At 40.4% G+C, this 27,804-nt stretch overlaps 1 protein-coding gene across 1 annotated transcript in view; it reads left to right on the forward strand.

Annotated features, from left to right (window-relative positions):
• LOC306825439 (transcription factor Maf-like) overlaps window positions 1-27,804 on the forward strand; it is a 40,447-nt gene that overhangs the window by 7,780 nt on the left and 4,863 nt on the right. Inside the window, exon 2 of the mRNA XM_079346209.1 lies at window positions 312-382. Within this exon, the coding sequence (XP_079202335.1) occupies window positions 312-339 (28 nt within the window). The 3' untranslated portion in view covers window positions 340-382. The remainder of the gene's footprint in view (window positions 1-311; window positions 383-27,804) is intronic.

The raw sequence follows: 27,804 nt of genomic DNA on the forward strand, positions 1-27,804 counted from the left end.
TGATTAAAATATCTTTATGTTGATTGTGGGAGAATATGACCTGCTTCAATGTATTGCTGTTTTAACTTCTATGAAACACTATTTTAAATTAATTAAACACATTATATATCAACCATTTATGTGTTAATTATACATTTGTCATTGTTTGAAAATCCTTTATGAAATGAGCATGCATGTCAATTTAAAAAAAAAAAAAATCATGTCTGTGTATTAATTGGTCAGGATTTTTAAAAGATCAAGTCTGCCATATCAGCAGAAATCCTGTTATTTTGTGTGTTTTATAAAACACTTTTTGTCTTTCACCTTTGCAGGACATCAAGAAAATTCCTCCACCTGTGATACAGAGCTCTGACCTCTTCGTCCCACATCCCGGGAGTCTGAGGTAACTTGTCCTGTTCAGGCTTTTATCACTTCTTGACCTAACGATAATAAATTCATATGACACATTTGCACTGCTTCAATATTGAACACAAAGTGAAATAAAACATGAACTGCCCATAAGTCTGACTTTCTAAATAACAAACGTCTACATTCTGAATTTCTCGGATGCTGAACGCTTGTCACAGCATAACACGTCATTTTCGGGTTGTCCTCCTGAATCAAAATACGGATCCAGAAGTATTTAATTTCATTTTATGTGCCATCATTTGTTTAAAACACTCATCAAAATGATGGACTGATTTAATAACAACTTGGTGTCTATATGCTTTACTTTAATTCAGTTATTCCCCAGAAGAAAAAGAAACAAAAAATGGAGTTTTTCCAGGAAAACTTTCATGAACATCAACTATAAGTCATACTGAAAGTGTTTTATAGATCATCAGCATCATTTTTCTACTTTATCAATGTTGTTCTCATTCGATTTCAAAGCCATCAGTACAGATGATACTTCTCACAGAACAAAATCAAACAATTAAACAGGAGTGTTAAACTGATGTCTTAAACATCCTGATATATACATTTGAATGTAGTTTATCATTAAAGTTTATATTACACCTTAGACTTAGACTAGATCCGAGTTTTTTTATTTGTGTGAAATCAATACCAATTGTATTGATCTCCTTTAAAGGACACAAACAAGCCACCAAGGGGCATGACTTTAAATTATATTTCATATAAATCCCTATGACACTGTCTCAACATTTGCCGTGTGTGATGTCGCAGTTCTCTGTTTTCGGGGCTCTGACAGTACTGCTTGATTGACAGGAGGGTGACATTGGCAGTGCTCATGGGATGATGCCAAAATATTTCTCTATCTCAACCCTTTGACCTCTTTCACTCTCTCTGCTCTCTCTGTGGAGAAAAACACGGAACATTATTTTTTATTTCTGGCTGACATGCAGATGGACGGATGATGGGAGTGGAGAAAGCTTGGAGTAGTTTTAGGTCAGAGAAAAAAAGATGGATGGATGGAAGGAAGTGGGGCATAGTTAAGGGAGGCAGAAAGGTACCTGGATTTAAATGCTAACATACATGCCAAGGTGAGGGAGGAGGAGGTGAGGAGGAGGCTAAGGAAAGGAGCAGCGGCTGGCAGGAGGGCTCCTGGCCGTGGTTGCAGACAGACAGGCAGGGTAACCAGAGGCAGCCGGTGACCTTCTCTGCTGCTGGAGGATCGAAGGCTTTATTTAAAGGCCTGGTCAATGCTGGGTGCTGCTGAGGTATCAGCCTCGCAGCCAGGCGACTCATCACTGCTGTAATACAACTCTCTAACCCTAACCCCCCTCCTACAGACCCACACACACACACTCAGACAGGACAGGACACTCTGTGGACACCTCAGGTTTTACAGTGGAGAGGCCGGACAGAGGAAAGTACAGCATCAGCAGAGGCTAATTTTACTGTATAGCAGACAGAATACACTCCTTTCCTCATGTGCTCAGCATTGTAGTTTTTTTTTATTTACCTTTGATTTGAACTTAATTACAGCTCTTTTTTTTAATTATGAATTAAATATTGAGACAAAAGAAAGAAGTCGGACAATTGATATATGAGATGTAGTGACACTTGGAGGAGGAGGATGGAAGTGGTGAAAGAGTTAAAACATTGTGCAGGCTGCTAAGATAGGACACTTGCGTCTGTTTGCTTGTGTGTGCGTGCTTGGTTGGGGAGCACGTGTTCCAGCACTAGTGTGTGTGTCTTTGGCATGAGGACACCTGCATGCTTCAGCACTTTCTGGCTTTCAGAAGCTCTGAGGTCACAGGCGCAGGAGTAGAGAGGGCACATTTGAAGAAGCTTCGGAGCCCCCACCTGCCCATTCTCAACTCCTCCACCACCATCCTTCCCCCTGCCCCTCCCACCAACCCCCACTTTCCCTCCTCCCTTCCTATAACCCGTTTCGTTATCATCTCTCAACCTCATCCCTCTTTCGACTCGTCTTCCCCTGATGGTGACGGGGTGAGTCGGCCACTCAGGGGGGAGGGGTGCAGGGAGGCAAGGTGCCTCTGTGGCTGACAGCAGGCAGGTCAGGTTTGTGTAGACACGGCAGAGGAGAAAGGACACGTGCATACATGCACACATCAAGGTGTGTGAGAGAGTAATAAAGGAAGAAAGAAAGGGTATGTTGGTCTGTGCATGGACAAGACTTAAAAAAAAAAATGTCAATGAAATTGTGTTTATAAAAAAGCCTTGAAAAAATGACTGACTGGGAAAAATATAAAGATCAACTTGGCAGAAAGTCGATAGTTCTGTATATCAAGATATCTAGGCTTGTTAATGTGCAGTGTTATGTGCTATAGGGAATATTAAAATGATGTCAAATATAGACGCAACATTCCACAGTCCTCCACAATCTATAAAAAACAGAATGACGGATATAACAGCATGTATGGTCATTCTTAGGCGTGGAGGTAGCAACTAAATGATGATTGTAATAAATTAACAAGGAAAAAGATTTTTCTGTCGCTGCAGTTTTAAAGATACACAAAGTGAATGAAGTGTTTAGATTTGGCTTGTTTTCAAAAACGTGTTATGTGTTTTTTACTTGTTCTAAACCACAGAATAAATGATACTTGAGGAGAAATCTGAACCCGCAAGCCAGCCCTCCAAACACTGACTCACTCCTCTTTTCAACTTATGTTAATAATTTTCTCTCTCTTGTTTCACTTGTTTAAAGCTGGTTTGTGTTATTCTATTCAAACATAATTAGTTGTAAAGCTGTTACCATTGTGTGTGTGTGTGTGTGTGTGTGTGTGTGTGTGTGTGTAGGTGTGTGTGTGTGTGTGTGTGTGTGTGTGTGTGTGTGCGCGTGTCAGCCTCAGAGCCACTGTTGTCCTCGGGTTGTGAATGTGTGTGATCGCGAGAGGAACTTGTGATGAGCCCGAGGTTACATTGGTATAATGTATTCCCCTGAATCACAGTAGCCAGCAGCCCAGGGCCTTCCTGCTGCCTGCAGCCTCTTTCTCCTCTCACACACACAAACACACACATATTCTTTCCTCGCTTCCCCAATGCACCATCCCCTCCCCTCTGTTTCCCCTGTGGTGACCGCCCGATGCTAGCTGCTTAGCGTTTCACCCAGTGTCTAATTGAATTCCAACACTGGGGCGTTAGCTCCTGATGCTATAGAGATGTTAACACGGCACAATACTAACAGTCCTCGGGACGTGTTTCAACACCCCGCTCCTAAAGAGAAAATTAGTGCTAAGCTCACTTTGGCAGCACATGATTTATTCAAAGCTCCAAACTACGTCTTCTGTATCCCCTAAAGGATCGTCTTTTATAGCCACCAGCACAATCAGCACTTCATATCCACACATGCAGCACATGCAGAATAAGTATAGTGTGTCCTCTAACTTCTTCTATTGTCTCTTATATAAATGTGTCTGCTGCTCTTTCTGCATTCATATTGCGGGCGACGCCGTCCATCCCCTCTTCCTGACACCCACACTTTTCCCCCCACCTCTCACACACTAGCTTTGGGCTTTTAATGGCACATATTTCCCAGGCCCGGTTGAAGCGGGATGCATCTTCTCCTTGTTAGCTTGATAAATAACCTGGCTGCCTGGAAAGTGCTGAATTTTAGCTTTCAGCCTCTACTTTCTGCTGGATGACATTAATTTTAAGTGCTGAGAAGGAGCTAACTAATACAGACAAATAAAGAAGCAGGAGGATGCAAGGTGCAGAGGTGGTGGAGTCACTCCGCTGTCCCACCCCTTTTACCTTTTTATACACATCATTTGTGTAATATGCAAAGCTGCAAAATAATAATAATAAAAATGACAGGAGCACACACATATGCTTAATTTCGGAAAAGATGCTTTTGTTGTTGTTGTCTGAAATGTTCAATCATCTTGTGCCATTAGTAGAGCGATTCGTACAAAGTTGAAATGCGAAAACGATTTTGCAGGTCAACACACAGTCAGCCACACTCTTTACTTCTCTATCTGCTCTCTGTGTCCTGTCATTCTGTCTCTCTGAGTTCATCAGAAAAAGCGATTAGTGCAGCAGTAATGAAGTGGCGGATCACAGTGCAAAACATTATGCATAAATTGTATTTATGTAATTGTAAGAGTTACATTGTAGAGAAAAGTTAATTATTCTTGCAGAAAATATAAGAGAAGTTAATTGTCTTGCTAAAACACTTGGTATAAATAAAGGTTCAATTATATTATTTTTGCCATTGTGTTTGTGAGTGCTGCATTAGTGTATAAGTGCCATAATTACTTATGTGTGTGCAGTGACAGCCTGAAAACAGAATAATCTCCATCATGTTATTCACAAGAATATGTTTGTTTCTTGTAGTGAAAATGTTTAAATGAAAGATTCATCAGCTGCTGAAGTTTGATTTTACTTTTTAAGTTAAAATGTGGACGAGGAACATTTAAGTACAAGGGAAAACAGCTCCAATAAAAATTTAAAAGTGAGTATCCAGAAATAAGCATTTTTGTTTTATCTGTTCTTTATCATCATGTTGGCCCTGGCAAAAAGTCGGTCGCTTCTTTCTCTTTTTTGGTGCTATTCAATAACACTTCTTTGTATAACAATTTTGAATCTACAATAGAAGATGTTAATAGATATAAAAAGCATTTTACTTTTATTGCCGGTTGCAATTATGAGGTTGTCCACTTTTGGATCTATAAACATACACGCACACAGGAACGCACACCTTATGGATAGCACCTTAAAATTCTTTTGTTAGGTCTCTTCATTTAACATTTATTTGCTCCTGTGAAGTCATAGTGGCACACATACACATATACACACAATGCACACAACACACATGTACCTCTGCTGTGTATAACAAAACACAATGAAGTGGCTGCGGCTGAGACACCTCATACATTACTTTAACAATGTATGGTGCGGTGAATAAAAAGGTCAGTGGTTGAGAACCGGCTCCATGTAACAATAAGATGCATGAACTAAGCTCTGCAGGCCCTTCAGTCAAAAAGCTGCAGCTGAAACGTGCGAGCCAGAGAGACAGATTCCCCTGTGTGTGTGTGTGTGCGTGTGTGTGTGTGCGTGTGTGCGTGTGCGTGTGCGTGCGTGCATGTAGCACCACAGTGAAACGCCATAGATCTACTTACTCTATCAACAAAGATTGAAATTTTTCTTTCTTCCTTCTTTGCCCTTTGATTAACTTTGATAAATGTGTTTTATTAGGACAACCCTTTTCTTTATAAAACATCATGAGCTGAGAACTTCTTTTTTAAAATACGCGTTCATTACAACAATTCTTCATTCGACAGTATCTGAGCACTTTTATTTTCAGAGCAGATTCAGTGCAAGCCATGTTCGTTTTTTTGCAAAGCAAGCTTTAATTATCTGCGTGTATTTATCGCATGCTGTCATGTTGTGGTCACATGACCACATGAACCACTACCTTCAATTAAGGCTGATAAATCACTCATTTACAGGAAGAGAAGCAGGGACACGGTTGGAAGCGAGAGAGTGACAAGAGAGGTAGTGGAATATGAATGAAAAAACCTAAACCTTTTCACACTGTTAATTCTTTCATTTTTTTAAACTGTGAAGTTGAATGCCATAATGTTTGGGAAGTGTGGCTTATTGACTCCTACATGCAGCAACACAGAGATAGGTAGTAGTTTGTGTGCTTTACTGTGATTGTGACCTGATTGCACTGCTTCATTTACTGGAGGAGATTTGTCTGTTTTGTGTGTGTTTGTATCATGACCGAGGAAAGAGATGAAGGGACCGTACGCACACTTCTATCCCTCTCTCCGGGGTTCGTTCTGATGGATTTCCTCTCAGCTTAAACTGAAAAGCAAACACACTGATGGCTCATCTTGCAGCTTATCCAAACAATGGAGGCATTTTACTACAGCATCCTCTATTTTTTTGTAAGTGTGTAGATATTTAAAAAAATATATAGCACAGGTTAAATTTCTCTTCACTTGTTTGTCTTTTTTCAACAGTCCAGTTTGTCGCTGATCAGAGGAGAGTCTTTGACAGTTCTATGTATGTGAGCGAGCTCTAACCTGGGACGCTTCTGTATAAGTTACATCAGAATGTGTTTCAGCAGCATGGGTCAGCGCTCTGCAGTCTCAGCCTGCCAATTCACTTGAAAAGGCTGATTAAAGATTCATGGCAAAAAAGAAGAAGAAAAAAAACTGTTCTAATGGGCTGGAGGAAGGCGAGAGGAGACAAGCTGCGGTTTGTGATCCGACAGTCTGAACTCTCTCAGTGAAGACAGCGGTCACTAACTGACTGAAGGTGTGTGAAATATGAGAGAACTGAGAGAAATTGAGACAGTCAGGTTACGGTGCAGCAGTTTCCTGCTCTAACCCAGTGTTTATTTTTTATTAAATAAAAAAATAAATAAAAAATCTAATTAAATACAGCATAAGGTCCATCAAGGACTTGTGAAAAAATGTTGTAGAAGCAGTGCACTGTAGTCATATGTCTTCGTATAATTATGAGAGTGTGTGTCTGCCACTAAGAGAGAAATGTACAATTTGTGTACATTTCCTGCACCAGAATAAGACGCTAACACTTCAGGTGTGTGTTTTGTGAAGTATTGCCAAGGACACACTAACATTGGGAAAAACATTTCTGATGTTTTCTTTTTCCTCAGAGAGAAAACAGAATGAAGATATTTCTCTGATCTGCTTGCTGCTCACTTTAGTCACAGCACTCTTATATAATTGTATTTCTTACTAAATAATACAAAACAATCCCACCCCCTTTACGATATGATTACAGAAATCAAAGTCAAATTTCTTATTAGGATTTGAAATTTCCTATTGACTTTAAAAAATAATACTATGGTGTGCGCTAGAGTCCAAAAACCTTGTGCACGTTTCTTTTCATTTACTAACTGAAAAAGTGACCTTACCATCCTCAAAATCTCTGATCTGATCATGGGCTTTTTTCGTGTGATGTTGAGATAAAATAAATGTCTTGACACACAGGAGGATTTGTGTTAATAAACTCACAGTGAGCTCATTTTCATACAATACTTTATTATTAGAAACTGCGAACAAACTAGATTAAAATAATATAACTAGTGTTAACTCAATATCAATGTGCATGACAGCAAGAACAAAAAAAGTTTTTTTTATTAGAACTATTAAATGTTTTGCTTTCAACTAGCAACCTCTTTAATTTAGACAAGCTCATTTCAAATTAAATTTGTAGATCCTGATAAGTGCATGTGCGAGCTATGTGCTGTATTTTACATTTAATGTCTTTTCATCTGGAGTGAATTAAAGGGCCTGTAAAAAGTGGGTGGTTATTAGCGTCAGACCACCTGGGGGGAACATCTGCAGCCTCCAAATGCAGAACAACATACATCACTGTTTCTCCTCGCACTATTTACTGTCATACTCACAAATACACACACGGGCTGCATCCATCTTTTGCATGTCTCTTGTCTTATCGACATGTGCGCTGCAGTGCCTTCTTTCAGCGAGTCGAGCAGGTTATTAAAGATGCCTAAAGGTCACAGGCCAAGTACAGTCATGCTCTTCTGCTCAGCTGGAGGTCAAAGGTCAGCGGGTTAGTGTCAGAGGCCAGGACCATCGTGGTGCAGCTCACTCGTGATCCACTGGTAATTCTAAGAGCAAAGTTTTTTATACATTGTTCTGCTGAGTTTAGCGTGAAACCTTTTTTATTTGTGTATCTCCTTTTTCACTCCCACAGTAATACTGTCTTTTGAATAATTAGATGTTCTTTTCATGTTCTATTAGCTAGGTTTTTCCTCATGTCTCCACTCACAGCATTATTTTTTCATCTTCAAAGTGAAAGCTAAAATAGGGCGATCATTGCAATTTAATTACTACAAATCCCTTTGTGAATATACTCCTGCGTTTGTTTACATGCACAGATTTGCCGGCTTATGCAGTTTTTTGTGTGTGATTCAGTGGATGTGTTTATTTTATTTGGTCTTCCATATGTGCAGTCCTATTTATAGTGTTAGGTGCACGTGTATTTATGTGTGTGTGTGTGTGTGTGTGTGTGTGTGTCTGTGCATGCATGTAATAGTGAAGTTGCACTGGGGTTTATTTAAATAGATAAGATGGTGTTTTATTCCCAATCAAAGGAATCTCCTGTCGCATCTCAGTCTCTTCATAATAACCCCCAGCATTGCTCTACACCTCGTCACACACACACACACACACACACACACACACACACACACACACACACACACACACACACACACACACACACAACGCACACCCGAACACACACATACACAGAATATTGCAGACATAGCATTTTCCTGCTCTCAGGGGTGTAAGGCTTTGATAAATGAAAATAAACATTTTTCTTCATACGAGGAACAGAAGGGGAAAGAAAAAAATGGCTGGAGTGACAGGAGGTCTCTAGCCCTTTGATGCCTAAACACAAGTAAATGTATGACAAAAACCACACTTTTTATACCTGTGTGTGCATGAGCAGCATGTATTACAACTTAAAACACATAAGGTATAGCCCCCGTTGCATTTCGGAGTAAGATTTAGAAAGACTGAGTTGTATTGTGAGTTTTAGAAGCCCACAGGATTTAGCTGAAACAGCTCCCTCACCTGTTTCTGTACAAGGTCACGTAAACACCTCCCTCTGACTCTGTCTCTTCTTCTCCACCTTTGTTTCTCTCCTTCTCCTCCAGACCTCATTTCATTCAACACTCCCGAACCTCCGACAGCTCCATAACTATAACTCTCTGCTGGCTGTCCTCCCCTCCTCTCTTCTCTTCATCCACAGCTAAATGACTCTGTCAGAAATAAAGAGCACTTATCTTATCTACTGCCTCCACTCTGCCTTCTCTGTCGCCGTCCACATCACACACATAGAAGAAAAACGGTAACAAACAGAAAAAAGCATTCCAGACTTCTATCTTTTTTTATGCCTTGGTGTTAATTTTTTTTTCTCAGGTGGAAGATTTAATCTTGTTTTACAAGAGCTCGCTGTCCTGACTCAGTGCTTATCCACCTGCCAGCCCACAGTGCAGCAGACAGACAGGGAGACAGAAGCTTGACAGAGGACAGCTGTCCAGTTGTTCTGTTCCACCACCATACACACAAACACACACTCCCATCCTCATCTTTCTCTCCTGTCATCCCCCTCCTCTCTCCTCCCTGTGGTGTGGAGAAGAGAGAGAGGGAGAGAGAGAAAGAGGAGGGCCGGGGAGAGAGTGAGGGAGAGAGCAAGACAGGATCTGCAGCTAGCGGCAGCTAGCTGAGGGCTTATTGTGTATTTTTGTGTTTGTGTGTACAAGCCACCTACTAGGCACGCAGCGGGAGGGCACAGAGGGATGAGCGAAAAGAAAGAGAGATGAGGAGAGGGGGAATGAGTGTGATTGGTATAAAACTCTTAGCTAGAACAAACTCAAACACACACACAAACACACACACAGCCCAGCAATCTGCTAGGTCTTCTGAACACACCATCACAAACAGGAACGTTACAGGGTATAAAATAGACGCAGCTTTTGATCAGCATGTATTGTGATGACTTTGCCTTTCTGTTCTTGCACACGCACACATATACACACACAACGTTGTCCTGTTCTTAAATACACAGAGATCAAAGGTTACAAGTTGACTCCATCGACTGACTCATCTCTATATGGAGGTTATGCATATGTTTATTGAGCCTTTCCCATTCTGCCTGCACCTTAGCCAGGTAAATGATTTTGAAGTATTTGCATTCTGAAACGTTCAGGATTGTCCATTGTTCACGGCTCTGGATGCCTGCATGGCAAGAAAGAGAGAGAGAGAGAGAGAGAGAGACATAGAGAGAGAGAGAGAGAGAGAGAGAGAGAGAGAGAGAGAGAGAGAGAGAGAGAGAGAGAGAGAGAGAGAGAGAGAGAGAGCGCACTCAAAGCTGATAGTAGTTGTGTGTATGCAAGGATGCGAAAGAGACGCTGAGATGAAAAGAGTGATAATTCTTCTGCTACCCTGAGGCCTCTCGCAGCCTTGTGGGCTCCCTATAGGTCCCCTGATCATGCCTGAGCAGAAAGCCGGGGCCAGCTAATTGGCCCCTGTGATAACACCAGAGTGTTTGTGGCAGTCTATATGTGTTATGTTTGTGTGTGTTTGTGTGTGTTTCTGTTGCGAGCTTATATTTTTTAAGAGTTATAATTAATTGGTTTGTAATTCTTCTTTGAAGGCTGTTTGATTTGTACGCTGCGAGGACATTTATTAGGATCTGCGAGCTCATTGAAGTCAGGAGCCAATGAAAAACAATTAAAGCAAATACACTAGTTCAAAGCACAGCTTCCATCTTTAAACAGCTTGTTTCTCTCTAATTGTTTCATTATCTCAGTGTGCTTATTAAATGTGCGATAATTGTTAATTACCACATGAGGAGGTAAAAGATTTGTCTTGAGTACCAAAACAAATTAATTAAACTGAACACATTTAAAACAACAGCAATGATAACAGCAGGTGCAGTGTGTACGTGTATTTGTGTGTTCAAGTGCAAATGTACAGTTTGAATGCTCTGCCTGTTTGTTTGAATCTTTATCTTTAATTGAGATTCATAGGAGGAACTTAAATGAGATTCAAATGAGATTCAGAGCTAATTGTAGCAGCACAGGTAATATGCAGATAGATTTAATGATGATTCAGTGTATCTCACATTGTAACGAGAGTTTGATTGGACAAATGGAAGACACTTGCTGAAATCATTACTGTGTGTGTTGGAGAGAGAGCAGCAGAGAGAAACTGTTGTTTGCAGGTATTTACATGTAGATAATTCCTCACTGGTTCAATGCATTCCTCGCTCTTCATACTAAATTCAAGTCAGAAAAAACAGGACTTTTGTTCTTAAACTTGGTGTGCTTAACAATAAAAACAATCTTTTGTGTATTTACAATTCATGTCATAATGCCAGACTACATTTGAACTATAACTCTTTAAAAGACTTGTAGGCAACACCCATAAAGTGATTAAAAAAGAGTCTTAGCCTTGACAGTTTGAAATCATAGGTTTCGGCCAGCGTAGCGAGATGAGCTTAAGAGAAATTAAGCTCAGGTCACATTCTGTGATTTTTATTAGAGAAATAAGCTCATACTGTACATGGGTTTCCAAACACCTACCAGTTTAATTTGAGTAAAACCCAGCTGCTCCCGCCAGCTGGGACGTTATAAGTAAATAAACCACAGCAGCTCCTGAGCTTGCACATACACACAGACATTAACATCAACTCTATTCTTCTGCAGCCCTCCACACAGGAGTAGGAGAAGTGATACCCCATGACAAATGTTCATTGCTGATACTTTAAATGTATCTATAGTACGTTTTCATGATCTAACTGATGATGAAATACCTTTTGCAATAATGAGCCCATGTGTGTATTTAGCCTATATGTTTGTCTGGTGGGTTGATCAACTGGATTCTTATTTCCTTCTATTTAAATACTATCTTTCTGGACCTCATGTAAGGTTTTCTGGTATTACAACAAGGAGAGAAATGTTTCAGTTTGTTGTTAAAATCTTCTGGCCTGACTTAACATTTTACAACCAGCACAAGCACACATACAGGCACAAAAAAAAAGCATACACTCAGTAGCCATACGGTACATTGTGCTTTATGTTTCTCACACACTCATTAAAAAGGGGTCTTACGCGCCAGGAAGAACGAGCAAACAAAACAAAGGCCCGGTGATGAGCCAAACAATGAAACTAATATTCTGTGGGACTGGTTAAAGCGCAGCAGTAGGCTGGAGAGAGGCTCTCTCTACTGTACAGCTGCAGTATTGATAGATGCTGCAGAGCCCCAGTCTACCGTCCCACTTTATTTCAATTAGCTCACAGGAAGCAGGAAATAACCTGCAAATCAATTGTCATTTCTATAGGGCCGAGGCTGCAGGCTGAGATTCACTTTGTCCACTAATAAAAGACGATGTAAGCTGTGAAGAAGATTAAAGAGAAATATCCTCCTCACACACTCCCTGGCTGTTGTGCAGTCAGTTTATCATTAGCACGTGATGTTCAATGCCTTTAAGGCTGTTGTGGTTATTTATTGTAACCTGTTGCTATGGCGTACACACACAGGCCTTTTCTAATGTTTCAGTGATTTCTATGTCTTTAAGTTTTTTTTAACAAAAACCTTTTTGAGTTAACTCAAACAATCAATCTTGTTGCTGCAGTGTATTCAGGTCTTTGAAGGAGATTTGACTTTTTTATTGTATGATAGTAAACGAAAATGTGTGTTGACATGTAAACTTGCATGAAAAACGTCATTTGGTAAATCTCTTTAGCTTTTCAGACTAGAAGTGGTATCCATGCTCCAAGTTTTGTTGTTGTTGTTATTGGGTTAAGAATGTAAAACATTCATAAACCACAGCCAAAAATAAGGTCAAGAATTTCTCATCTCTTTTTCCTGTTGTGTTTTTAAAGAGTTCCCATATTAATACAATCCTTCTTCATCATGTAACAGTGATTACATTAAATCAGCCTTACGGAGCACACCTTCAAAATAACTGCGCTCAATAATGATGTTTGAAAACGAAGGAACAGGAAACCATGTTAGTGACATGGAACACACTGAAAGGCTTTTAGCGCTGGAGGTTGAGAAAGGGAGGTCGATATGGATTACAACCAGGCAAAATATGGGAGGTTATATGTTGTATGACCATATCAGAAAACACAGTCATGTATGAACCCCACTTTATAGCATGTCTCTATCTCTATCTCTCTCTCTCTCTCTCACACACACACACACACACACACACACACACACACACACACACACACACACACACACACACACACACACACACCTACACACACACACACACACACACACACACACACACACACACACCTACACACACACACACACACACACACACACACACACACTCACACACACACTCAGGTGAAAACACAGGGACGCAGCATGGTGTGATTTGTTTGTGTTGTTGGTGCAGTGGACTGAAGCGATGGAGGTAGTAACTGTTTGATGGCAGGCTTTATGGAGACACTATATAACGCCTGTGACAGTTTATTCAGTACATGTCAGGAAGGGGGGATTTGTGACACTACAATGGCTGGGACACTCCTGCAGCCTCATGCACTTATGCATCCACTATTCACAGCTCTAGAGAGGAAATGAGCAAGGGAGATGTGTGCATGTTAAATATCAGAGCAATGTGCAGAATAATGCTAAAACAAGGCTCCAGAATACAACTACTTACTAGAATACAAGCACTTAAATCAGCAACTGCGAAGAAATATTCAAAATCAACCCCTCCATTAATTGTAGCTGCTGATTGGAATTTAACATCACACTCAGACACCCACTTACTTGAGAAGACACAAATGTCTAAAAGGCTTTAATAAGAGATTTTTCCACAGCAATTGGACACCTAAACTGAGATCGTTAGACTGAAAAAATTCAGAGTTCCTTTTGCATTAACTTTTTGTCCGACTAGTTATTCCCCAGGGTCCATTAAGCGAGCTCTCATTGGCTCTCCTCTGAGCTGGTTGCTATTAGCCCTGTGATTGGGTATTGAATTAGCCTGCTGATTGGGTATTGAAGGAGAGAAGACTGATGAGAGGATTTGGCGAAGCTTTCGTCTCCAAACCTCATTACTCACTTTCATACTGAAAGAGGGTCGAGCTGGAAGACACACGCCGGCAGAAAGAACTACTCTCTCTCACTCTCTCTCTCTCTCTCTCTCTAACACATACACACACAGGCACCCATGAGGGAAATTCTGCACTGCTGAAACTCACTTTTCATTAAAAAAAGTTTAACAATTCAAACATTATCCTGCTTCACAAATCGAATACTGTTAAAGGACACGTCTTTCCGCAAAATTAAACTAAAAAAGCTACTCCATAACACTTGTAAAACCACTTAAAAAACAAAAACAAATATGTGATATGATGTTAGAGCACTTGTTGGAGGGATTGGTAATACCCAGAGAAACCTTTCTGAACTAAAAAAAACCCACAATATAGGTCTTTTGAATTGCATCGCTTCTTATTCTATTCCATTTCTCTGCTGAAAACAAAGTGGTGTTGGTCCAGGAAAATGTTGCATGCAATTGGGGGCTGCTAAAGAGAGGGATGTGTGAAGGGCTTTGAGCTGATTTATGCTGTGTTTCATCCTACAATAAAGATTATGGATGATGATATTGATTTGGCTGTGGCCATGACTGGACTCAGGCTCTCAGGTTAGTAGAAAGACAGTTTAGCTCATTATCATTCTCAGACACGATGAGGAAGCCGTGTGTGTCTCTATATGTATGTGCCAGAGTCTTAGATCATCCTCTGTATTAGCAGCACGACTCTTCCCTCTTTTTGTATTTGTGAAAGTGTTGAACCCCATCCTGCCCTCCTGTTTCACAATCGAGAGAGCGAGCAGCATGCATTCCCAGCAGCACAACAGAGCAGACCAGGAGGGAGGGATGAAGTTATTGACTCCACTTTGATGTAACCTCTCCTCCCCGATCCTGGAGAGCACACACACACACACACACACACACACACACACACACGCACACGCACACACGCACACACGCACACACGCACAGACACACAGACACAGACACACACACACAGACACACAGACACACACACACAGACACACAGACACACAGACACACATCTACACACACACACACACACACACACACACACACACACACACACACACAGAGAGAGGCAGATGGGGACATTCTCAAAATAAAAGCCGACCTCACAAAGTCATTTTAACTAAATGCATTTTCTTGATCAAAACCTAACCTGAAGTTGTTTGTCCCAATAGAAAGCTACATCAACTGAAGAGTAAGAAAACCTATTTTACTGGGTAATTTTAAATCACCTGTTACTGCTGTTTTCTGCTGTTACATCCTCAACAGGAAATAGGATGTATTGCTGTGTTAGGTGGACCATTGACAGCTAGCACAGCACTGGGGACTGCATGTAGTGCCATCTGTGCAGCTGCAGGGTTAAAACATCCTCATCTGAACATTAGCAAAGAACACACTTAGTTACTGAAAACTAATTGTAAGCCTTTACAAAGTTCAATATTGAAAGGCATCATAATATATCAGTCAAATATATGGGTTAATGCTAAATACAATGAAGCACTGTCACATTTAAAGTAACTTTTCAATAAAATAATTCTACTTCCAATGCAGAGAAACAGAGAAAGTAAACAAAAAGATGTGTACAGTATGGTCTTAGTTTAAAGTAATAGACAGTAAGCCTATCTCTGTACATTTTGTTGGTTTAGCTAAATGCATCCACACAATGTTTGGCTAATGCACTCCTAATTTCTGTCCAGATTGAAACAACAGCTTTTAATATGAGAAATATCACTGAATGCTGTTTTGCTGAATGCTGTGTGAGTATTTGAACAGGACAATGGTGCCAAAGTACACTTCTCTTTAATTAATTACCCTCTTTTGTTTCTGGAGGCAACACAGTTACATAGAACACATAGATAATAATACAAATGCACACACTCAGAAACACGCAAGAGTTTGGTTTTTAGAGGAAAAAAGGAGGAAGCTAGGGAAGAGGAAAAGGGTAATATCAGCAGGCTATCTATCCTCTCTTCCACTAGTGCATCCCAATCCTCTTTGGAAATAACAAATGCATAAAGGAGCCACAACACAAATATATCTGCCTGGCTCAGATAGATAGGGCTATGCGAGAGTTTAATACCCTTATGTAAACCAGTAACAATCAAGCCCTAACACACACCCCCACATCACCACTAAGGGGACAATAAGGAACACGCTCTATTCTCTCTGTCTCCAGATATGAAGTGAGGAGTGTGTGTGCGTGCATGCGTGTGTGTGTGTGTGTGTGTGTGTGTGTGTGTAAAAAAGAGAGGGAGAGCAAGCTGTTTTCTTCTGCAGATAGTGAACAATGCAGTAGCACAGATTGGTCGTCTCCCCGGTGCCTGTTGTGTTGGTTGTTGTTTTAGAAACAGGGAACGATATAGACCTTGACCTCAGAGACCACAGCATGTCTGATACTCTATTTCACTCATCCCTCACCATCCACTCGTTTGATATCTCACTCTTCATCCCTCTGCGCCAATTTGTTTTTATACTTTGCCTCCACTCTCATCCTCCCCCTGCTCTGTTTCCCCCTCTCGCAAAAACTGACAATTCAGTAGACAAAGAGAGCAGCGACACTAAAAACAGAGCGGCCCATTTGTCTTGAAAATGTTGCCACTGACAAGCAATCCAAAAGAGAGGAAAAAATCCCAGGTCTGACACATTTATCAAATTAATTTGTGTAAAATATGCTGCACATATGGCAGGTTTACTTACTTTAGGATGCTCTGAAAAAGTTATTATAGCCGTATAACATATTTCCACTTACGAACAATAAAATAAAACACACTTTAGCATCATTTTGTAACTGCACACCGACATACTTTGTCGAGGAGAAGGAAGAAACACAGGGCTGTTTTTCTAAAGGTGGATCAATACAATTAGTATGCAACGCATGTGTGTGCATTTGTGTGTGTGTTTTTACGAGGGGGGTATAGACAGGAGTTAGGATAGCAAAGGTTAATATCATACATCAGCTGCCATCTGCATACATCTCTGAAGGAGAAAAACACCTTTTGTGTGTCTGCTCTTAGAAGGGTTGATCACTGTAAGATTATACACCTGCTGACATTTCACACTTTCCAGACAGAGAAAAAATGTATAGAAGAAGAAAAAGCCATCGCAGCTCAGTTAACAACTTAACACTGTCTCCATGGCAGTGATTATCTCTCTCTGAAGAATTAAATAGCAATATGTGTAATATTTATGTTTTTTTTAATAACTGGAACTAAAAGCAATGGGCTTTGTCTTTCTGTCTTAACATGAGCAGATTTCACAGACATTCAAAGCCTCTCTACAGTTTTTATCATCAAAGCCTAACCAGTTGCTGTGTGAGAGCAGCTGAACCCTCAAAGATGTAAAGAATCTATCTTTTCACTGCAAGCGCAGCGAGACATGATCAACATCTATAAACCGAGCACACAAACAAAGTAAAACTCAATGTGCAGGGCAGAAGCAGACAGACAGACAACGTGTGTGTGTGTGTGTGTGTGTGTGTGTGTGTGTGTGTGTGTGTGTGTGTGTGTGTCTGGATATTTTAGTGTATATTGTCATCTCTACCTGATTGCATGCTTTGCTATTTCTTTGCATGTGTCTTTTTGATTGTGTGTGAGTGTGCCTTGAAGTTCTTCTTGGTCATCAAGCTTAATGCTGCACTCCCTCTCCTTCTCTCGCTCTCTGTCTTTCTCTCTGCCATATAAGACCCTTCTAGGAAAGCATCAAATATTTATACAGCATTATCCCTGATCCTATAGCCTGTAAGTAAAGAAAAACACTATGCTGACTTTCATTGCATTACAGAGGTTCAGGATTCAAGCTCTGTTTATGGTTTGTAGTAGTAGATTCATCGCCTTTCATCCAACAGCAGGCTTTTTGAGGAACATTCAGCTGGTTGTGCCAACACCCCACCGTGTAAATTATACAGTGAAGAAAACGCACCGTCACAAATACTGTTTATGGATGGATTTGTGGCAGTTTTTTTGATGGAGTGATTGAAGGGGGGGGGGGGGGGGGGGGGGGGGGGGGGGGGGAGTGGGGGTGAATTGAGAAAGCAGAGGAGTATTAATTCTACATCCCAGACACTGAATGGCTGTTGTTGTTCTGAAGGCTGTTTTATGGAGCAGAAACAGCCTGATCTCTGTGTTGTTTTCTCCCTGATTGATTGCCCTGGCCTGAGGCTCCTCGGAGTGTGCTGCATTTTGTCAGAGTATTTACTGGAATGTTGGGAGGATAAAAATCACAGCCTCAGCCATCGCACAACAGAGGCAAGAGTAGCAAACACAAATGCAAACAGAAACAGAAGGCATAGGGAGCCCACACAGACAGCCAAATGGGGAAACAGAGGGAGAGGCTCTTGAGATCATAGGGAATAAAGAGGCAGACATATTGCACTTGTACAGAGACGCAATGCATAACTCTAATACTACTGTACCTCTCCAGCACATACGCACCTGCAGGGATCAAGGTGTCCTGTCTTACATCAAAAAGACCTCGACATCATCATCTCCATTAATCCCAATAGCAGAAAAATCACAGGGGCAGCTAATAACTAGCAACACTCAATATCAGCAATTATAGCACAACAGTGTCAACAACTGTGTTTGACGAGTCATGAAATGAATGTGTCACATTTTTATCCAAGTGTTGTGTGCTCTTAAAGCAACTACACAACCGAAGAGGGCAAGTTAATCTGATTGAAAGAGATATGTATTACAAGCAAAACCAAACTGTATATTTATGACTTGTAGAAACCATATCACATAAGATGACCTTACATGACCTCCTGTTTGTCCTCCCACACCAAGTAAGCACTTACATTAAACACGTGCAGCTAAAAAACAGTCACAGCAAATCTTTCTGACACGTTTCCAAAATCAGACTTTGTATTGTACTGTGAAAACACGCACAAAACACATGTTGTGAATATCATCCAAATTATTGAGTACTGCTATATTTGTGAAGCTTACAAAGCATGATTTGAAAACCATGCTCTTACTAACAACTGATCTATGAATGAATAATCTAAAAATAACATACAAAACATTATTGGTTTAAGAAATCTGTGCTATAGTGCTTTATTTTAGATCGAGTAAGTGTGATAAAATGATATCATTGTCAGGCTTCAAAAATAAACGAAACCACCCATAAGTTAGATTTAATCCTTGTGATCTTATAAACTTGCAGAGCTGGAGTTGGAGTTAAGGTGAATGCACCCCTCCTTTCACGATGATATTCAACAAAAAACTGGAACGGGATAATTTGTTGTGCTGTCGTGCATTGATTTCACTGCAAATCTCTGGAGCATTCATGTTCCAAAAATGAGGAATCAGTTTGTTACAGACATACAAAAGTCTCTGGTGTCCCGCTCGACAGTCAGAAAAGGAAAATGTAATGTAAGGTTAGCTTCTGATATCTCAAAACGAGTACAAGCGTCTCAATGTTTTTGCGTTCAATCTATACTTCTATGCCAGACTTTTTTTTATGCGTACAGTACATGAAAGCAGGAGGGTGGCCTGTTAGAGTTAGATGGGCAGTCAGACTGTGATATGCTGCGGACAGGACAGCCCTTGGCTCTGTCTGTCAGCATGTGAAGCCCCGTGTGTGTGCAGCAGTGTGGACCAAGCTGCTCAGGATTCCCCTCTGCTGCAGGCCTGTCATGATGACAGAGAGACAGACTGACACAGAGAAGCTCTGAGGTCGCAGCTTTCAATCTGCATCAATTTTTTCCATCCATCCATTCATGTTTCTCACTTTCTTTTATTCAGACTCTTAACTGTCTCTCTGCTTCCTCTCACTTCGTCACTCATTTTCATTCTGGGTTTCATGGAAACAAAATGTGGGTGTTTCAAAATTCATCTTTTTTTGTAACGGATGTGTGAGAATAATAACAGAATCCATTTTAAAATGACAAATTTGAGGACAGTTGGTGCTACATTACAAAAGATCAGAGGTGTGGGGAAACTTAACTTTTTTGTAACCTGTCTAACCTGTGTATATGTGTGTGTGTGTGTGTGTGTGTGTGTGTGTGTGTGTGTGTGTGTGTGTGTAGGTGAGTGAGGGTGTGTAGGTGAGTGTGTGTGTGTGTGTTTGCATTGTGTCTTCAGCCCTGTGATGTACTGTAGGAGGGGAGTTGATTGCATAATCCTAAAAACCTCAAACCCATGCTTGTCAGATGATGATCTGCCCACTCTGCAGATTACTGCTGAGATTAACACACAATGAAGACTGGGAAGATGTGGGAGATAACTCCCCCAATTTGTATGCGTGTGTGACTGTACTCAATTGTCTATTTGTGCTTGTGTTTATGTGCTAACATATTTGTGTCAATGCATCTGTGTAGGTATTTTTAGTGCAAACACTGTACAGTAGTTATGCGTATTTAATGTTTGTCTTGCTTCTGTCTGTCTGTTGTGTGTAAAAAAACGCACCTTCACAGAACCTTCTAAGTGTCGGCAGACAGCAGAGACAGAGAGATTTATGTGTCTTATTCCGGGACACAGAGGTTTAAAGGAGCTCAGCATGTGATTAAGAGAAACTACTTCTTTAATACCATAATGCTTGAATGTCTGCTGGCAAAAGAAATGTTTAAGAGTGTGTGTGGTAAGACTCCCTCTGAGGACTCTCTGCCAAAGAAAATATTACAGGGAATCTGCACAGAGGTGTATGTGGAAATGTAGCTCTCGTTGTTTCTCTTTGATGAATGTCAAATATCTCACAGTCTGCCTCCCGTCTGCTCCCTTTTCTCCAAATCCCCATGCACTGAAAGTGTGTTCATATGTATGTGTGTGCGGGTGTTACCACTCCCACTCTGTCAGGTTTATTTCTGTTATGTTTCTTAATTAGCTAATAAAGGTCATGGCATCTCTCAGTCAGGGTGGGGGGGCATGCAAATGTGCATAGAAGGTCAAATGGATTAGTGACCACCTCACACCACCAAAATATGGACATGACCGTGCTGCCATACAAATACCTGCAGTAATGAAACCATGACACACGCACGCGCACACGCACACACACAGTAAAGTTATGGCTGTTGTTTGAAAACAAAAGAAACATCATGTCCTGTTTTCTAGTCAACACAAGCATCTTTTAATCCTAACCATGATCTTTTCATAACTGAAAGGGAACCTAACCAATTTTACACATGTATCAGTTATGGTGTAATGGGTAAGTCTACAGAAACAGCTTATGGGGAACTTTCTCATTTTTAAATGATGTCACCAGGTTTTGAACTATGAACAAATATATGCCAGGGAAATAAGGATTTTTAAAACTTTGTCATATACTTGGAAGCATTAATGCTGCCTCCTTTTCAATGAAACGTGTTTCTTTTGAGTCAAATTCTTTAAGACTCTAAACAGAAAAACTGTTGTATGACTTTAAACCAACATTTCTGCTTTTATTTATGACAACAATAGTGTTTTTTATTCTAAATTTGACCTGATCAGGTCTGATCAGAAATCCCTCCTTCAGGACATTTTGGAAGGCAGAGAAAATTATTATTAATATTAACATGAATTCAATTAATCTATCATGCTGGTACATTTAAAAGACGTGAATACTTCTTTTATTTTTTAAATTGAATTTTGTATTTTTCATTCTACGTCTTTGTGCATACATCATCACCTCATCCTAGTAAACTCGATAAACATGAGCTCACTGCCCTAATTAAAAAAGGAGCCACTTTGGATTATGTGAAGCGATGTCAAGATGCTTTTCTGCACAAAACATGTGGTGCAGGAATGCTTGCATAGATAAGATAGGAGAGAGACCAGATGCTCTGGTGCTGACACAGATGATGCTGTGTTGTTGCAGTGGATGTGTTACCCGAAGTCTTTTAGGTCTATCACCTCTCACAGCAGCAGAGCTTGTCTCAGTGTCCTTTAACCCTAAATCACCCGCATGTCTCCATGTGTGAAAGCTCCCTCTCCCTCTGTGGCTCTATAACTCATCCTGACTTGTCTCGCCTCTTTCTCTCTCTCTTCAGCCTCTCACTCTCTCCACCTTGCCCATAACTCAGCAGGTCCTTCCCCATGCTTTCTCCTCTCTTATAGCCATTCATGATTATACCTTTGAAATACTTTACCCCTTTCCTCCCCTCCCCTCTCTCACTGTCTCTTTCTCTCCTTCCTTCTTCAAATCCACTTTTGACGTAGCGTCAATGCTCTGAGTCAAAGCACTCCCTCTTTTTTTCTTGTTGTGCATCTTTTCCAAACCCTACCATTCATCTCTTTCTCTCGGGTGGGAGGTTGTCTGGCCGCCTGCCTGAGTTACAGCAGGCAGAGTGATAGACACGGGGTGAGACCCAGTGCATTACACTCCTCTGCAACATAGCACAACCGCGAGCAGACACTTCTGTATATCACTGCTCTGAATACACAATGATGCAGAGAAGAGGATGATAGACTAAATCGAGCTCAAGTGGAGAAGGTATGATAAACTCTGCATCACTCTAGAGGGAGAATCTCAAGTCTTTGAGCTCATTATGTTCATGAGAAGAGATAAAGCAGGAGCATATCATTGTGACGGGAAAAAGTAATAACAAAGACGTGAATTTTAGCTAAACTCACATATACGGTGAAGACAGATGGCAGGCAAGCTCACCTACTATCTGGAGTTGCAGGCTGTTTGGCCTGCGGCATTAAAAGTGCAGCTAAGAACAAGTCAGACTCTGTCAGCGGCATATCTTCAGCTCAGCAGACCTTCAGAAGAAATGATAGAAAGAATGGATCTGTCTTTGTTTAGCTCCTCCACCTCCTTTCTCTCCTCCTTTTTTTTCTCAGTAACCTAGGATCTATCTGCTGTTTTCAAAACTTGCTGCAAGCCTTAGCTGCCCTACACACAAAGATAAAAAAAAGTGTAATTCATTCTGCAATACATTCTCAGGAGCACATATACAGAATAAAAAATACAAATGTTGCTCTAGGGGGTGGGTTTTTCATACAACAAACATCGAACATTTCTCTCCGATCAGAAGTCCTCTACTTTGCCTCTCTTCTGGACATTGGCTGTGTCGATATATCAAAGACTCATTTCTTCTTTCATGTAGCTTTTTACTCTTTAATCTTCGATTGTGCCCATTATTTTACACCCCTGACCTGGACTGCCTTAAACCAAAAGTCAACCCTGCCCTAAAGCCCTCTCTGACTTTGTCCCACCACTCTTCTCCATCTCTTTCAAAATGCAAAACCTTGTCTTCAAAACGTCCCTTCAGGCCCAGATGAGGGAAGATTTAGTGCAGTTTTCCGAGGAGTTAAAAAAGGTCTGATCCATAATCACCAAAAGAGCCACTGCCATCTGCAGAATTACAATAACATGCATTTAAATGACTTAGCTCGCTACGTGTATCTGCTGTATATCACTACCAGTCATGACTCATACTGCAGGCCTAGCTGAGCAGCGCACTGACTTTTAGTTTCATGTTAATATTCTGCAGATTAAGTGCTGGGGTGACCATTGTATCACTGCCTGGCATGTTAGCCTCTTGTTTCCCACGCAGACACAATGGAATATAATTAGTCAATAGCTGTTTCGCACTCAGGCGTCTGTTGGCTGCTAATAAATGCTAACAATAAAGAGTGAGGCCGTATGTCATTTGCTGCATTAGCTGTTTGGTTTTGTCAGGCAGACTGTATGTGAGTACATTACATACATTAGTAGTGCTTCCATTCTGTATCAGGCCTCTGATTACAATAAATGCTCCATGCATTGTAACCATGGCCTTTACAATAATTGGCCATAAATTAATACAGTGCTCAACAGCAAATACTATTATGCTGTTAGTGGTTACACGACAGACATGTATATATATGGCTGGATTGTTGGATAATTACCATTCATTCCAAGACTACAACCATTTATAGTCAATTTGTAAGCATGTTTCTTTTTTTTCTTTTTTTTGCTGCATTCTGATCATGGATGTCAATGCTCCAAATCCTCATTGATTTCAACAAGAGATCAATAAGTGTATCACTAGCTAAGTCTTACTACTTTAAAATACATCAGCAGAGCGTTGGATGGCTCTTCTTTGAGCGTACAGAGAAGAAGGGCAGGCGTGAAAAGCTTATTAAGGAATAATTTGCTGCTCTTTCTGTGTCATTTGGGCTTTGTGTTATCACTGAGATCCTTCACACACACGAGTGAGCAACAAGAACGCATGTATGTGTGTAAAAAGAATGTGTGTGAGTGTGTGATGGGGTTGGGGTTGTGAGGTGCTTCCATATGAAATGTACACGAGGGTGATTCTCAGTGGTGTTAATGGCTTTTTAAATGTCAGGGAAAGTCAGGGAATGATAAAAGAGAGATCTGTTATCCACTGTCCTCATGATCACCGCCGAGCACGCTGCCGCTGCTCTCACCTCGCCGAGGAGCCTCAGCCTCTTGTGTGTATGTGTATGTGTGTGTGTGTGTGTGTGTGTGTGTGTGTGTGTGTGTGTGTGTGTGTGTGTGGGAGTAGGCCAACTTCCACCAGTGCTGATGTCAGCATGATTTATGCACCAATCAGATTATCTCTGAGAGAGAGAATGAAAGAAAGAGAGTGGGGAGGGGGTGTCAGACATTACTTGCTGCTTTATTGTCGTGGTTCTCATCTTGTTGGATGGATCCGAACTGAATGATAAATAAAGATCACTGCAACTGATGCGCTTCTTGTACTTGACCAACTACATGCTTTATGATGTGCAGACTGTTTGCACCTCATACTAATGTGCCTTGAGGAGGATATTCACAAAGCATAAACTACACTACCTGCCAAACAGCACTATAGAAATATGAATATCTTCACATATGTATCTGACACTGAAAAGTACTTTATAAGGCACTATTTTTCAGACAACAATTCTTCATCCCTGAGAAAAAGAAGATATACTGTGGGGTTTTTTCCGAGTAACATTTTAATGGTCACGATCAAAGGCTGGATGAATCGACTATAGTCCTGTATGCACAATGATTTCATGTTCAATAAAAATGATGTTAAATACTTTCAATCACATGAGAAGTTGGAAAAGATATGTGGCAGTGATAATAGTGTGTCTTCGAAATTATGAAGATCACTCCTCTATTAAAAGACTATTTTTTAACTATACAGTCACCTTGAACCTTATTTGCTTGAAAACAGGATTTGATCAAGGAATGTACATTTAGTTGCTAAAAGTCTTTTATTGTTTTTAAACAAATGTTTAATAACTAAAGCTGTTTGCTTGGTCATAATTTTTTATAACAAAGCCATGTGGTTCTGTTATACAGAACTATTACACCTCGCTGATTTATAATTTCAACATTGAGACTTACTGTAGATACAATCCCCTCTGTGTGCTCGTGTTTTGAGAAACATGCACACAAACACGCACGCACGCGCTCTGACACCTTATTCACCTTTGTGGAGACCAAATCTGACTCTGACTTTTTATCAGGTAACAAAACCTGTGCTTAAATACGAACTAGCTGTACTTTATAAAAAATAAACTGTGTGTAAGTACCACTGTAAGTTTACCGGTGAGTACGTGCTTATGTGTATGTGTGTGTGTAGTCTGCCCGGTGTCCTGGCCTGCTCCAACAGAGGGTTGAGTGATGTCACAGCAGACTGCATTTTAATAGAGAGGGAAGCAATTAGAGAGGGGACAGGGCGAGAGGTGGGGAGATGGAGGGGCTGTCTGTGTGACACACTACACACAGTTCACACACACACTCATTACAAAGGATGAGTTAATTAATTGCACAGTGATTCACAGTCCTTGTAATTAATCTCATAGGTATGCGAGTGTGTTTTTGAGAGGTGACTCTTCTCCCTTTCCATTTATAATGCACGCACACACACACACACACACACACACACACACACACACACACACACACACACACACACACACACACACACACACACACACACACACACACACACACACACACACACACACACACACACACACACACACACACACACACACACACACACACACACACACACACACACACACACACACACACACACACACACAACCCTCTTACCCAGAGAGAGAAAGAGGATGAAGCAACCTATTTCTATTCGTCTTCCAGCATACTATTCCTCCACAATTCAGTATCTTGTTTTCCTTGATGTTGTTGTTTACTGTTTGTTAGTCGTTAACCACACACAGTAGTAGTTCCCTTGTTGTTTTATCTTTGTCAGTGTAACTTAGTGTTGTTTGCTGTAACTGCATTTATGAATTTATTCATTATAAAACAACTTTAGTGTGAATAAAGTTGAATTGAAAACTTACATAAACGAATACAATTTAAAGATTTTAAAAGACATTTTAAAGACTCCAGTGCCCACAGGGGAGTTGTATCTCTCAAGATAGATGGTAAAACAGTGGGACCTCACATTTTTCCTGTAAAGAAATATAAATTCGGATATGAGGTCATCCAGCCTTTTCATTGTTGTACGTCATCTTTTCTTTTGGTTAAAAGGATTTTCACCCAAAGGGCACTGAGGAGAAGATAGTAAATGCACTGTTTGGTCTTTACCTTACACTACTCTGTTACATCATGTCCCAACAGAAGTGGCTTTCATTCCCCCTCAGACCTCTTAGCACATTGCTTTCTTATTTTTGGATCGGTCCGGTTGAAAAATTATACATATTAATCTTGGCTCCTTTTACCCATGATCCTTTGCATTTATCAGTACTAGTGTGAGTGGTGCAGCAATCACATTTGGAAATTAAACAAATAAAAAGTTAAAGATAGCTGAGTGAGTGATGAGATAAGCCAATGGGTAGCAGCATAAATCTCTGCCCGCTGCCTCCACACGTTTGGATATTGTTATGATTTTATGGTGTTTGCATATATGAGCCTAATTTATTGGAATCAAACACCATCAGGCTTATTTACAAGCCAGCACTGGTCGGCTGCCAATAAGCCCATTAAGTGAATTGTTGTAGAGTGGTTATATGATCAAATACACAATAGTAATTGTGTGGGGAGAGGGGCCGGAGCGTTTCTCAATGAGGTGATTATCTGCGCACAGGTTATTGTGCTATTTCAGACCAGCATGTAAATCTCAATCACAGTCAATCACAGTCCTGATGTCAGAGAAGTGAGGCATGAAAACACCGGTAACAGCATGAACTGATGAGGGGAAAGAATAGTACAAGAACCCATCAGAAAAACTGAAAAGACGATTGTTTGTATTTTAAGGAAATAACTCAAAAGCATGCTATTTATTCGTGAGTAAAATGATATCATAGAAACAAAATAAAAACAGGACATGAAACACACTCTCTCGCTCGGAATCCTGACCTTTTCTTTTAGCATGTATCGGTGATCTTTCAGCACTTTCACCAATGACTCGAGGTCTCTGTCTGTTGAAAGGAAGTTTTCTTTGCGACTGTTTCTAAATGATTACGGTACTTGTTTCTGTGTTAATATTGAGTCTATTAAAAGAATACAAATAAGAGCATGGTGTAAACCTGCTTGTTATTAAATAACCTTTAACATGAGAAACAGCAGATCAAACTTGTGCTGTGATTACTGTAGCTCTACAAAACTAATAATTTATTGATGAAATTGACTAATTACGGTGTGTATGTTAAGAAAAAGTATGAGCTGATCTTTTAAGAGGGGTTAGATAAGAAAAGTCTGTTTTTAAGGGGCTAATGTAAATGCAAGAGCATTTATACATTAATATTGATTTACTCTTTGATTCGATTTAGACAACATTTGACCAGTTTTAGACGGATCATGTTGCAAATGGTTTGAGACATCTTTACAGAAGTTTTGGCTTTTCATTAAGAATTAACACAGGTCAAGCATAACATAGTAAAAGTATTCAAAGGTTTCCAA

Source organism: Symphodus melops (genome assembly GCF_947650265.1).
Source record: "Symphodus melops genome assembly, chromosome: 6".
NCBI classification, from domain to species: Eukaryota; Metazoa; Chordata; class Actinopteri; order Labriformes; family Labridae; genus Symphodus; species Symphodus melops.